This window comes from Convolutriloba macropyga, chromosome 1, assembly GCF_964194025.1.
Source record: "Convolutriloba macropyga chromosome 1, txConMacr16.3, whole genome shotgun sequence".
Classification (NCBI taxonomy): domain Eukaryota; kingdom Metazoa; phylum Xenacoelomorpha; order Acoela; family Convolutidae; genus Convolutriloba; species Convolutriloba macropyga.
In genome coordinates this window covers 5,605,154-5,618,907 of record NC_134468.1, presented here as the reverse complement: position 1 = coordinate 5,618,907, position 13,754 = coordinate 5,605,154, and the positions used below count along the sequence as shown (strand labels likewise).

Genomic DNA, 13,754 nt, shown 5'->3' with positions numbered 1-13,754 from the left:
CCGACAAGACGCTAATTTCTCTAATTTGAGCCACACTGACACAAATTCACAAATCAACAACATAACTACTGAATTGTGTAATCTTTTTCAAGTGCTCAATAAGATGAAGCTTAAAGTCAACGCCGAGAAAACAGAAATAATGCTAATTTCGTCAAGAAAACGAAAACTCAAAGATTCAATTAGTGGGCGAATTGTTAACCTTGAAACCGAAAATAATCTCCCTTGGAGTAATTCTCGATCAGCACCTAAGCATGTCGGACCATGTCAATTCAGTTACTCGTTCCTGTTATAATGAACTTCGTAAACTCTACAAAATAAAGCACTACCTTACTTTGGAAACTAGAAAAGTTGATGTGCAGAACCTTATTATTTCACGTCTTGATTATTGCAATTCCCTTTTGTCAGGTATCAGTAAAATGGACATTATGAAGCTGCAAAGGGTGCAAAATGCTGCCTGCCGGTTCATTTTTTCGTATAAATACGAGTCATGTAAAGATTTCATGTTTAACCTGCACGGGATTCCCGTTGAAAAGCGCATTGATATTAAAAATTTTAATCTTTGTTCACAAAATAATACATAACTGTCCTGCTCCAGAGTACATTCGGAGTCTTATTACACTGCAACCTAAAAATGACTACCAACGATCAGTTAATTTGTGGAAAGCTGTTGATGTCAGCTCTAAAAACTCACATGGTGATAGAACATTTAGTATTCGCGGTCCCAAATTATGGATCAACTTACCAATTAATTTGAGGAAAATTAGCAATCACTACATGTTCAGGAGAGAATTGAAGAGTTTCCTTTTCACAAGGTATTATCAACCTGCTTTCAGAGGTTGATATGGATACCACCAAATTTCTAAAATCTCGTATCAATACCATCAAGAGAAACCTCAGTCTCAGAGGTTGCCCTTTAACAATTTTTCAAAAACCGTTCCGAAGAATTGTAGTCAACAAGAATGAACGGTTTGAAAAGACTTCTTGCATAATCGGTTCGTCTTTAGTCTTTGGTGTCTTTGTACAAAACTGCGTGACCATTTCTTCTCCAGATGGAAGTATCTCGACTATGTGCTGTAATAGCATTTTTAAGGAGCTCTTAAACAGGAAAGTACGACTAGTCGTAATCATGGCCGGTACTCATAACCTGTAAGATAAGAATAAGATACGGTCAATGGGTCCAGTAGAAACATCGAATGAAATGTACTATATGGTGCAAAAGTTGAAGTTTCATTCTAATAAAGTGGCAATTATGGAGCTAATTGTTCGAAAGGGCAAAACAGAAACTGTCGGAGGCTAAACAATTGTTAGAGATGTTGCAAGAGAGTTGAATGTTCCTTTTGTCAATTTGAAGAAGTTCAAATCCGACAAGCATCTATGTAATGATGGACTTAACCCTTAACCGAGCAATATCAGAGAACTGGCCTCTGACTTTCGACGCGCGATCAAAACACAGAAATTTTTTATTCAAGGAGACGTTAAAAGGCATGGTTAGTGCTGAAGCTATTTTAATTCCCAATTTTTTTTATCTGATAGAATTATTGGATTTGCAGCAAAGTACTCGGTTAGAGTTGAAGATCGACAAATCAAAAGCGTGTTATGGACGTATTCTTTTGAAAAAATGCCCGATTAGGGCTGAAGATATTCTACAGATTCCAATATTTTTTATCTGATTGAATTAATGGATTTGCAGCGAAGTACATGGTTAGAGTTGAAGATCGACAATTCAAGAGCATGTTATGGACGTATTATTTTGGAAAAATGCCCGGTTAGGGCTGAGGATACTCTACAGATGCTATGTGCCACCACCTTTGTGTAAATAAATGGTGGATAAATAAAGACTGGACTACTACTACTACTACTACTACTACTACTACTACTACTACTACTACTACTACTACTACTACTAAGTTAGGGCAAACTTTCCACTACTTTTGTTGATTGATTTTTAGAAATTGATGAGAGTTTTTTTACAACTGTGAAGCTTTAAGTTCCACTCTCCGTTTCAAATTGCAAAGAATTGTATTGGAGCGCTGTTTTTTACTATACTGAGCGTCAAAATTAAGTTCTCACCCGATTAGTAACTCTGTTTTGGACCTCATTGTAAACAAACTTCTGATTAATTGCTCTCGGATGAAGCTATTAGTGTAAACGTGTGCTTTTATGCAAAGTTTCAGCCTGACCGTTTTCTTGCAGAAAAGTGATCTGGAAGAAAACGGTCATGCAAAAATTTTTGCATAAAAAAGACACGTTTACAATAATTGCTTTCCAATAAAGCGGATCTTTCCTGTTTGTGACCCCCATTACGTTATGAACCCCCAGTTACGGAGCGCGTGTCATTGCGTAGTAAATCTTTATATAAAAATATGGCACGTGCGTCTGTTATGCACCCATCAAGTTGGGGCACAAACGGGAAAGATCCGAACATTCTTTTGATTTGGCTTATTGAGTGACTTTTTCACGGTTGAATTTGAGATGATGAGTTATTTGGATTGCGCGTATTCAAAAATTAAATCTGTTGCTAATTTAAACCGATCGTAAGCGATGACCCTACATAACCCTAGCAAGATGTGGCAAAAAATTTCCCCGCCCGCCGTTCGAGACCATTTCACGCGACGTTAGAAACTGTGAAAATTGGATGGAGTTGATAATTAGTAGCCGCCGTCAGCCTCTCAGACGGTTATTATTTAAGCGCTCTCCTTTTATAATTCGCTTTACCTTTTGATCACGTTTTTCGTTTGACTTCTGACTTACCTCACTCACTGTTTCAAGTGAATGGTTTTTAAATCCATTCACTCAATGAATTACGCAAGATAGTGAATACAGTCAAGGTCAAAAGAGCAAAATCAAAAGAGACGGGATAAACCGATAAAGCTTGGTCATTATTAAGTCATTGAGAATTAGGTTATCAAAGTTCATTAGTGTTTGCTTGCTGACATTGGTATGAAGCTTATTGGCTTTCAGTTTAGAAGCTGAATTAATTATCCAACCGAATTTTTGAATACAAACGAAACTGCACGCTGAATTAGAAGAACACTTTTTGACACTAAAAATGAGAAAAATTTTGGTCAATTTATCTCCTTTTTCTTTTTCTGTTTCGATCTCGATGTGCATCAAGCGCGTCAACGGAGGCTATTTTCGACAATTTGCCGGCTATGGTTATACTTGAGGCTATCTGGTAAGTTACCATTACTTATTTTTTCGTTTTCTTGGGGATGCAAAACCACTAATGAAGGGGGTGGATGTTCTGAAAGTTACCATTACTTATTTTCTCGGTTTCTTGGGGATGCAAAACCACAAAGGAAGGGGGTGGATGTTCTGAAATGTTCTGAAGGGGGTGGATGTTCTGAAATCTGAAATTGGTTCTGCAATCTGATCAAGGTTTGGTGTTTTTCAGGTTCAAAATCGAGTTTTCGTAAAGCTAGAGATTGCTAAATTATTTTTGATGTTCGAAGCAAGCATTTATTGAACGAGCGAAACGAACGAATTTCAGAACATTTATAAATTGTTAGTTCTAAATATTGATCAAAGTGATTTTCTCAATCAAATTAAATAGGAGTTGTACATTGGGAAGTTTTTACTTTTCGTTGCGTGTTTTTATTGGTGCAATTTTTGAATTGTTATACACAAAAGAAGTTGTGTAAATCTGTCAATTGTCGGCCTTTTTTTCATTCTTAATTTTTTTTGGGTAATTGTTTATGAGCGTTTAAAAGTAGTTGCTCTTGTCCAAGAGCTGTTCTGTGATTGTTTCTACTAAAAACGAAAGACTTGATTGTTAGATAGGGTACTTTTCCTGTCATGATCAGAAACTGTTTTGTTTTTTGCCTGTTTTTAATTCCTTAGTCAAATAAAGGAATAAAAGTCAAATAGTGGTTTTTCAAGTTTTTGCCGATACCCGTTTCTTTGATTTTTTAAAAAAATTTTTGCCTGTTCTTATTTTTTTGCTCTTCAATAGCTTAGTCTCTCTAATAACAGGTCTCTTTGGCCCATAATGGGGAAAATGTGAGTTTATTTGAAGATCTTATTTCAAATCTAACGTTCGTGGCGTATTGTGTACCGTGCCTTAGTCGGATACAGTGGCGGTTATTTTTCTGCACTGAAACTTCTTTATCGATCTTAGCGTCCTGATCTTTGTTTTGAAGGAATGTTTGGTTTTTCATCTCGTTTCTTGGTTGCCATTGTATGTAATTTCTTCATTAATTGCATTCAGTTGAATTTTGTAGCAATTATATAATTCCGGTGGTCTTTTAAATGCGATTTTTCGCTCGAGCAATTGTTCGTGTGACCCTTCTGAGTTTTCGTCCTTAAAACGGGATAAACAGGTAGCGCCTAGTAGGCGTTAGCCTTTCAGCTCACTAGTCTCCAAGCATGCAATTCACAGAAACTGTTTTGACGCATACTCATGGTGTGAAGGGTGGTTCTTGAGTTTGACCGGTGCCCTCAATTAATCCACCCACCCGTGCCCCCCCCATTAATCTCCCAGGGTGCATGCTCGCTGTTTTTTTTACTTTACAATTGATCGAAGCTCTTTTTAAGATAAAAATTCATCGTGTGAAGGGCGGTTCTAAGAGTTTGACCCTCCCTTTTCTTTTCGTTTTTTTTTCTTTTTGTTGTTTCTTATTGATTAGCAAAAATCTATAGTTTTTATTTTGTTTGAATAATTGTCTGAGGCTTATCTAAATTTCGAGTTGATTCCCGAGTCTTCCGGCTATGTTTTTTTTTACAATTCAATGAAATCGAGTTATATTGCGGCTTTTTGTGATCTGCTCAGCGAGAAGTGAGATTTGAGTACTGATTTAGCCACAATGGAGTTCAAGAGAGAGTAGAATCATTCGAAAATTCCCGCTAAAGCAGAGTGAGAAATTGTTCGAACAAAGTTTTCGGTTTTTAAATCTAATTTTTGTTCTATGGTAATTTGGCATGCAGTTTTTCTCTCGATTTTTTGCAGGACTCTGATTTAAAAGGTGGTAAATGTTGCATAGATTATTATAATGATAATTCCACCCCTTTAAACCGTTTAAAAGTCAAATAGTGGTTTTTCAAGTTTTTGCCGATACCCGTTTCTTTGATTTTTTAAAAATTTTTGCCTGTTCTTATTTTTTTGCTCTTCAATAGCTTAGTCTCTCTAATAACAGGTCTCTTTGGCCCATAATGTGAGCTTATTTGAAGATCTTATTTCAAATCTAACGTTCGTGGCGTATTGTGTACCGTGCCTTAGTCGGATACAGTGGCGGTTATTTTTCTGCACTGAAACTTCTTTATCGATCTTAGCGTCCTGATCTTTGTTTTGAAGGAATGTTTGGTTTTTCATCTCGTTTCTTGGTTGCCATTGTATGTAATTTCTTCATTAATTGCATTCAGTTGAATTTTGTAGCAATTATATAATTCCGGTGGTCTTTTAAATGCGATTTTTCGCTCGAGCAATTGTTCGTGTGACCCTTCTGAGTTTTCGTCCTTAAAACGGGATAAACAGGTAGCGCCTAGTAGGCGTTAGCCTTTCAGCTCACTAGTCTCCAAGCATGCAATTCACAGAAACTGTTTTGACGCATACTCATGGTGTGAAGGGTGGTTCTTGAGTTTGACCGGTGCCCTCCATTAATCCACCCACCCGTGCCCCCCCCCCCCCCCCATTAATCTCCCAGGGTGCATACTCGCTGTTTTTTTTTACTTTACAATTGATCGAAGCTCTTTTTAAGATAAAAATTCATCGTGTGAAGGGCGGTTCTAAGAGTTTGACCCTCCCTTTTCTTTTCGTTTTTTTTTTTTTGTTGTTTCTTATTGATTAGCAAAAATCTATAGTTTTTATTTTGTTTGAATAATTGTCTGAGGCTTATCTTATTTCAAATCTAACGTTCGTGGCGTATTGTGTACCGTGCCTTAGTCGGATACAGTTGCGGTTATTTTTCTGCACTGAAACTTCTTTATCGATCTTAGCGTCCTGATCTTTGTTTTGAAGGAATGTAAAACGGGATATCGTGGATAACCATTAAATTTATTAGTTTGATCTCATCAATCATTCTTATGGAGGGTGAATTTTTAGGTGCATGATATATTTAAACTGCTATCTGCGCATGCAATGGCTGGTTGCTCCTACGCTAGATTGGGTTCCCAAGTCAACACTGTCTCAGCTGCATGGGGTGGAATCGAGGGAATCGGAACTGAGTTGGTCGAGATCCAGAAGCAAATTGGTTACTTAGATGACCCCAACGATCCAGCGCAGGTTGCTGCCTACTTGAAGTTGAAGCGGGAATCAATGCTGATGGAGTTTGAGACTGCCGTCAGATATCCTATTAGAGACCAATTCGTTGTAGCCAAAAATACAAGAGCTTATCAGGTTAGAGTCACTGGTTTGGTCATAGCTCTCGGCATCAAATGCCAGTATAGAAGCTTTAAACACAGAACCTATTTTCGAAGGTTTGGGTTTCACTTAAAATTCATCTGCAGAACCTAATTGGCAGCAGTTTACTTGAAAGTTAACTTTGAAAGTGCGTGAACAGTAAAATTAGTTTGATTGCGTGGGTGATCTTGAACTCATTGACTATGATCATTGACTGTGATTTTGACTATGATCATTCAGCTCTTTCTAATTGAGATTAAGCGTTTAGAATCTATCTCCTTCCTTTGTCCACTTCAATAAGAGAAGCTATAGTCTGAGCTCTTTCTGTTTGAGAGAAACTTGCTGGAGTTTCGGTAATGTTGATTGTTAAGGTAGCTCACTCAATTTTCTCAAAAGTGCTATTTTGTTGTTCGGTTCCCTGCTTAGCTACAAGAATTATATTTTTAGACAGGAAATGGACCACTATTTATTAATAGCCGCCCTCATCTTCTCAGCCGGCTATTAAAGCGCTCCTATTTTTTTTTTACAATTCAAAGAATTTGAATTGTATTGGGGCGCTGTCTTTTTACGACTCGAAGAGGAGTATTGGAGAAGTCCTTTTTTTTAATCAATTTTATTGGAGTGATTTTTGAAGCGGGAAATGAAACGAGTGAAAAAATTTGGAGTGATTTTGGTGCTGAAAAAAAGTGAAGAGCGGAGCGAAAAGAGGGTGGTTTTTGTTCATACCGCTGTTTTTAAAAGAGTGAGAAATTGATGTGTGAAAAAATTTTCTCTAAGCGAGCGAAATTTTTTTTGTTCACGTGCGGCATTTTAAAGCAGTTTTTTTTATTTACTTTGGTTAAGAGGTTTGGTTATGATTTTGTTTTAATTTTAGGCTGATTTCGGTAGTGGTTTGAAGGTTTCTGGAAATTCATATGAATTTTATGATAATTCGGAGGTTTTTCATTGATTTTGCTGATTTTCGGGCTAATTTTTGCGTTTTTTTGAGGGTAAGAATCATTTTTTGTTGAGAAATATGACAAAAAAAATGGCGAAAATTGGAACCATTTTTCTTAATTTTTTGCGTTTTTGAGGTTTTTCGTTTTTTTGTGTGTGTTTTTAGCTAAGTTTCTTAGTCTATTATGAATTGCCTATTGTTTTGTGAGCATTTGGATACCCTATTGGCAGAAGGGAATTTTTCTTTGGATTTATATGCTTTTGAAATATAAAAAAAAATTAGTAACTTTTTCCAGTTTTTCAGTGAAAGTTGTTTTTAAGAGCTTTTTTTCATAATTTAGCCTAAAGTATTTTTTCAAAATTCACATAAGTGGTTTTTGTAAGTACTAGTTGTTTTGATGAAGTTATTTTGGCAGCGAAAGTTTTTTTCGGGATCTCAGTTTATAACAAAATTTGATCAGATTTTTTATCATATTTTAACAGATTTGATTTTATTGTTTTTACTTTTTTGTTTCATGGTTTTGTTTATAAATTAATGAAGGCACGTTTTGTTTGATTAGAAGTTGGATAGCGTTCAAATGGATTTACACTTCGAGTCGTTTCCGGAATTCTTCCGGCTATGTTTTTTTTTTTTAAGATCTGTTCACACATTTTCATGATTTTTGAAGTCAAATGGAGTAGTGATTTTGGTCACGCCGAAACAGGAAATGGAGCGAAAAAGCGAGTGGTTTTGCGGCGTGAATTTTTCTCGCTCTAATTTTAAAGTAGAGTGAGAAAACTGTGTTTGAACAAAAATTCGGTTTCTCGGTAGTGGTTTTTTGTTCACATGCGGCAATTTCACTCTGATTTTTACTGTTTTTTTTCGATTTTTTGGATCGGATTTTTTTCTAAATGGTTTTCCCAATCCATTCACAGCTCATTCTAGGCCTAGTTTTTTGTTTGAATTAAATTTTCATTTCTCGCTAGTGGTTTTTTTGTTCACATGCGGCATTTTGACATTGATTTTTTGTTTTTTTTTCTTATTTTTTGATCTGATTTTTTAAAAATGGTTTTCTCAATTCACTCATAGTCCATTCTAGGTCTAGTTTTTCCGTTTAGTCAATGAAAATTCTTTGAATTGTACGTCAGGACTTGTCCTGCTATGTTTTTTACTTCGTCGAATAAAAAAATGTTTCGCTTTACCTCATTTTGCCGCCTTTTCAACATTTTGCGTGAAATCTTTTTGACTTCTTTAGGCTAGTTTCTCTCTTCTCTCATTCTGCTAAAAGTGATTTTGAACATCAGTTGCTCAGCAAAGCAATTCAAAATGAACAGAGTCAGTATAAAAAATTGAAGTCAGAAATAGAAACGGGATAAACCCATAAAGCCCAATTTTAGATGCCCGCTATTTGAACGTCGTTCCTATAAGTAATGGTTACCTCTCTCTAATGCTTATTGTTATTGATAGTAGCCCCTGTAGCCTCTCTCTAAGAAACAGAAGTATGTTCAACTACGAAATGCCATCAAAATAAATCGGACTTAAAAAATGTTTTTGTACAAAAATCTTTTTTTTTCAATATCTTCTGTTATTTCAATCCCAATCATGCTTATTGGAATCAACGGCGGCTATTTTCCGGCGACCTGCCGGGTATGTTCAGTATATTTGGACGGCAAATAAAAAATTTTACATAGGTTTAAGACTAAAATTTTTTTAATGCCCATATCCAAATCGCATTATACATCTACTTTAAGTAGAGAAAGTTGCGTTCACGTCATTATTTTGTTGGGGGAATAAATTCAGGAACCTAATTGGCAGCAGTTTACTTGAAAGTTAACTTTGAAAGTGCGTGAACAGTAAAATTAGTTTGATTGCGTGGGTGATCTTGAACTCATTGACTATGATCATTGACTGTGATTTTGACTATGATCATTCAGCTCTTTCTAATTGAGATTAAGCGTTTAGAATCTATCTCCTTCCTTTGTCCACTTCAATAAGAGAAGCTATAGTCTGAGCTCTTTCTGTTTGAGAGAAACTTGCTGGAGTTTCGGTAATGTTGATTGTTAAGGTAGCTCACTCAATTTTCTCAAAAGTGCTATTTTGTTGTTCGGCTCCCTGCTTAGCTACAAGAATTATATTTTTAGACAGGAAATGGACCACTATTTATTAATAGCCGCCCTCATCTTCTCAGCCGGCTATTATAGCGCTCCTATTTTTTTTACAATTCAAAGAATTTGAATTGTATTGGGGCGCTGTGTTTTTACGACTCGAAGAGGAGTATTGGAGAAGTCCTTTTTTTAATCAATTTTATTGGAGTGATTTTTGATGCGGGAAATGAAACGAGTGAAAAAATTTGGAGTGATTTTGGTGCTGAAAAAAAGTGAAGAGCGGAGCGAAAAGAGGGTGGTTTTTGTTCATACCGCTGTTTTTAAGAGAGTGAGAAATTGATGTGTGAAAAAATTTTCTCTAAGCGAGCGAAATTTTTTTTGTTCACGTGCGGCATTTTAAAGCAGTTTTTTTTATTTACTTTGGTTAAGAGGTTTGGTTATGATTTTGTTTTAATTTTAGGCTGATTTCGGTAGTGGTTTGAAGGTTTCTGGAAATTCATATGAATTTTATGATAATTCGGAGGTTTTTCATTGATTTTGCTGATTTTCGGGCTAATTTGTGCGTTTTTTTGACGATTATTTTGTTTTACTGGCTCAAATGGGTATCGAAGAACCCCATTCTACTTGAGCAAATTTATGATAACAATTGGGTACAGTTTTGTGGGTAAGAATCATTTTTTGTTGAGAAATATGACAAAAAAATGGCGAAAATTGGAACCATTTTTCTTAATTTTTTGCGTTTTTGAGGTTTTTCGTTTTTGTGTGTTTTTAGCTAAGTTTCTTAGTCTATTATGAATTGCCTATTGTTTTGTGAGCATTTGGATACCGTATTGGCAGAAGGGAATTTTTCTTTGGATTTATATGCTTTTGAAATATAAAAAAAAAATTAGTAACTTTTTCCAGTTTTTCAGTGAAAGTTGTTTTTAAGAGCTTTTTTTCATAATTTAGCCTAAAGTATTTTTTCAAAATTCACATAAGTGGTTTTTGTAAGTACTAGTTGTTTTGATGAAGTTATTTTGGCAGCGAAAGTTTTTTTCGGGATCTCAGTTTATAACAAAATTTGATCAGATTTTTTATCATATTTTAACAGATTTGATTTTATTGTTTTTACTTTTTTGTTTCATGGTTTTGTTTATAAATTAATGAAGGCACGTTTTGTTTGATTAGAAGTTGGATAGCGTTCAAATGGATTTACACTTCGAGTCGTTTCCGGAATTCTTCCGGCTATGTTTTTTTTTTTTAAGATCTGTTCACACATTTTCATGATTTTTGAAGTCAAATGGAGTAGTGATTTTGGTCACGCCGAAACAGGAAATGGAGCGAAAAAGCGAGTGGTTTTGCGGCGTGAATTTTTCTCGCTCTAATTTTAAAGTAGAGTGAGAAAACTGTGTTTGAACAAAAATTCGGTTTCTCGGTAGTGGTTTTTTGTTCACATGCGGCAATTTCACTCTGATTTTTACTGTTTTTTTTCGATTTTTTGGATCGGATTTTTTTCTAAATGGTTTTCCCAATCCATTCACAGCTCATTCTAGGCCTAGTTTTTTGTTTGAATTAAATTTTCATTTCTCGCTAGTGGTTTTTTTGTTCACATGCGGCATTTTGACATTGATTTTTTGTTTTTTTTTCTTATTTTTTGATCTGATTTTTTAAAAATGGTTTTCTCAATTCACTCATAGTCCATTCTAGGTCTAGTTTTTCCGTTTAGTCAATGAAAATTCTTTGAATTGTACGTCAGGACTTGTCCTGCTATGTTTTTTACTTCGTCGAATAAAAAAATGTTTCGCTTTACCTCATTTTGCCGCCTTTTCAACATTTTGCGTGAAATCTTTTTGACTTCTTTAGGCTAGTTTCTCTCTTCTCTCATTCTGCTAAAAGTGATTTTGAACATCAGTTGCTCAGCAAAGCAATTCAAAATGAACAGAGTCAGTATAAAAAATTGAAGTCAGAAATAGAAACGGGATAAACCCATAAAGCCCAATTTTAGATGCCCGCTATTTGAACGTCGTTCCTATAAGTAATAGTTACCTCTCTCTAATGCTTATTGTTATTGATAGTAGCCCCTGTAGCCTCTCTCTAAGAAACAGAAGTATGTTCAACTACGAAATGCCATCAAAATAAATCGGACTTAAAAAAATGTTTTTGTACAAAAATCTTTTTTTTTTCAATATCTTCTGTTATTTCAATCCCAATCATGCTTATTGGAATCAACGGCGGCTATTTTCCGGCGATCTGCCGGGTATGTTCAGTATATTTGGACGGCAAATAAAAAATTTTACATAGGTTTAAGACTAAAAATTTTTAATGCCCATATCCAAATCGCATTATACATCTACTTTAAGTAGAGAAAGTTGCGTTCACGTCATTATTTTGTTGGGGGAATAAATTCAGGAAGAATAGATTCAGGAGGAATAACAAAGGAGGAATATATTCAGGAATTTGGTCAAAAGACTCAATTTCAACTTGTTTTTTAGGCAATGAGCAAGACGATGCACTTTGCATTGAACAACTTGATCAACGTGCAAGTATCGGATGACTTTGTAGGGGGAAATGTATGCACACCTCTGCCACTGCAGGGACGCGACTCTCTTGCTAAAGAACTTTTCCCATGGAGAGCATCACTAGATAGGTAAGTCTGATCTCTTTTCAAAATGACGAATTTCTCAATACGAGCATCTTCCGTTACTTAATAGAGTAAATGAACTCACTTTTGATGCTGGTTTTCAATTTTGCATCTTGATACGTTTAAAAAGTGTCCCTCACATAGGCTAGCTAGATTTTAATTGCGATGTCTAATATAAAAATTTATGTGTCAACTTTGGGCGTGTTTTCAGTGATAAGAACGCAACTTTCCACCAATTCTATTTAAAGTAATGGATCAGTGCTTTTTCTGTCCCACAGCGCTGATTATTGGTCGCTGAGTTAAAATTTGCTACTGCAGATAAATACATGACCGACTAAATATCTATCGAATATCGCAAGCGTTAGAGAGAAATATAAAGATCACACTAGTTGATCTTAAGCAATTCTTAAAGAGTTGAGATCTTTTCTTGACGGCTCAAAAGTTTCACATGGGTCCAACACAGTGTTCGGTGAACTACGTGATAAACAATTGAATGCTAATTTGCCTGAATAATGAAGATTTGTTTGTCTTAAATTTACAAATTTACCTACCGTCAATTTTACTATGATTTACTAAGGTAAGCAGAGATAGTTTCCATGTTTCAGAGAAGGTAGTTTTCCTTGTTGTCTGGACTCTCCAAGTGTCTTGATTGACAGTGTCCTCCTATGCTTCAGTCCTCTTCGCAATGCTGAAAGGTACTCTCATGCTATCTTGCTAGGAAAGGTACTCTCATATTGATTATTTACATCATTTGTTCTTATTTGTTTAAGTAATTGGATGGAATGTTGATGAAGCTGCTATTGAATTGATTATCTATGCTGGAAATTACCTAACCAATTTGATCAAAGTTTTTCTAGAATTATGGATTGATAACGCGTATAATTGGCTGATGTTTTCGGCCAAAAACATGAAACATGATGCGTAGGAATTACCTAGGAGGATGCGTAGGAAGTTTTAGTGCTCGATGACTCTTATCCGGATTGTTGTAGGCAAGTTGCAAATGGTGAGATCTTGGGGACATCTTTGATGCTGGAGGATGTTTTGCAGACGGGTGAGTTCTCATTCAGCCTGATAGATGAGCCCAAAGCTGTCAAGGCTCCTCCTACCCCAACTGACGCAGATGGATCTCTTCTAGAAGAAAGCACACCTCATTTGGCTTTAAAGAATTGTAAGAATTTCATTTAGTCAAATTGACAAAATATTTGATGATATAATTATTTATCTGAGTTAGGTTACGGATCAATCATTGTTCAAACCTTAGGGGATTATATGAGTCGGTTTTAGCCGGTCGTAGGGACCTATATTTGAGGTCCTAAAAGGGGTCTCATTAGAAATCCAATTAAGCATTCAATATTTTATCTTTCGAGGAGATATCGAGGTTTTACGTTTTGTGTACATTTGACTGCTTTATCAAGTTTTTGTTCAATTTTAAATTAATTTTTGATCAATTTTGGCACATTTTTGTATCAATAGACGCCGTCAGCCTCTCATTAATTCGACGCTCTCCTTTTGTAGCTGTTCATAGCATTTGAATTGCTTTGGTGCGCTGTTGTTTTAACGACTCGGAGAGGAGTATTGATTTTCTTGAGGTTTTTACGACTCAAAGAGGAGTATTGGTTTTCTTGAGGTCTTTTCTCATTGTAAGTACTATGTTTTCAGACCACGCTTTGACCTAAAATCTTTTGTTAGTGAGAGAAGTGAGAGAAGATGAGCTGCCTTCAGTAGTGTGAACTCATTTTGTTTATGATATCTCCAACACGAGAGGTATATCTTATTTTT

The 13,754-nt window shown here is 35.5% G+C and overlaps 1 protein-coding gene across 1 annotated transcript in view; it reads left to right on the top strand.

The window, feature by feature from the left end:
- Positions 1-13,175, top strand: part of LOC142358725 (uncharacterized) — a 91,827-nt gene extending 78,652 nt beyond the window's left edge. Inside the window, exons 15-18 of the mRNA XM_075410268.1 lie at positions 6,038-6,331; positions 11,827-11,981; positions 12,581-12,670; positions 12,965-13,175. Coding sequence (XP_075266383.1) covers positions 6,038-6,331; positions 11,827-11,981; positions 12,581-12,670; positions 12,965-13,160 — 735 coding nt within the window. The 3' untranslated portion in view covers positions 13,161-13,175. The remainder of the gene's footprint in view (positions 1-6,037; positions 6,332-11,826; positions 11,982-12,580; positions 12,671-12,964) is intronic.
- The last annotated feature ends 579 nt before the right edge of the window (positions 13,176-13,754 follow it).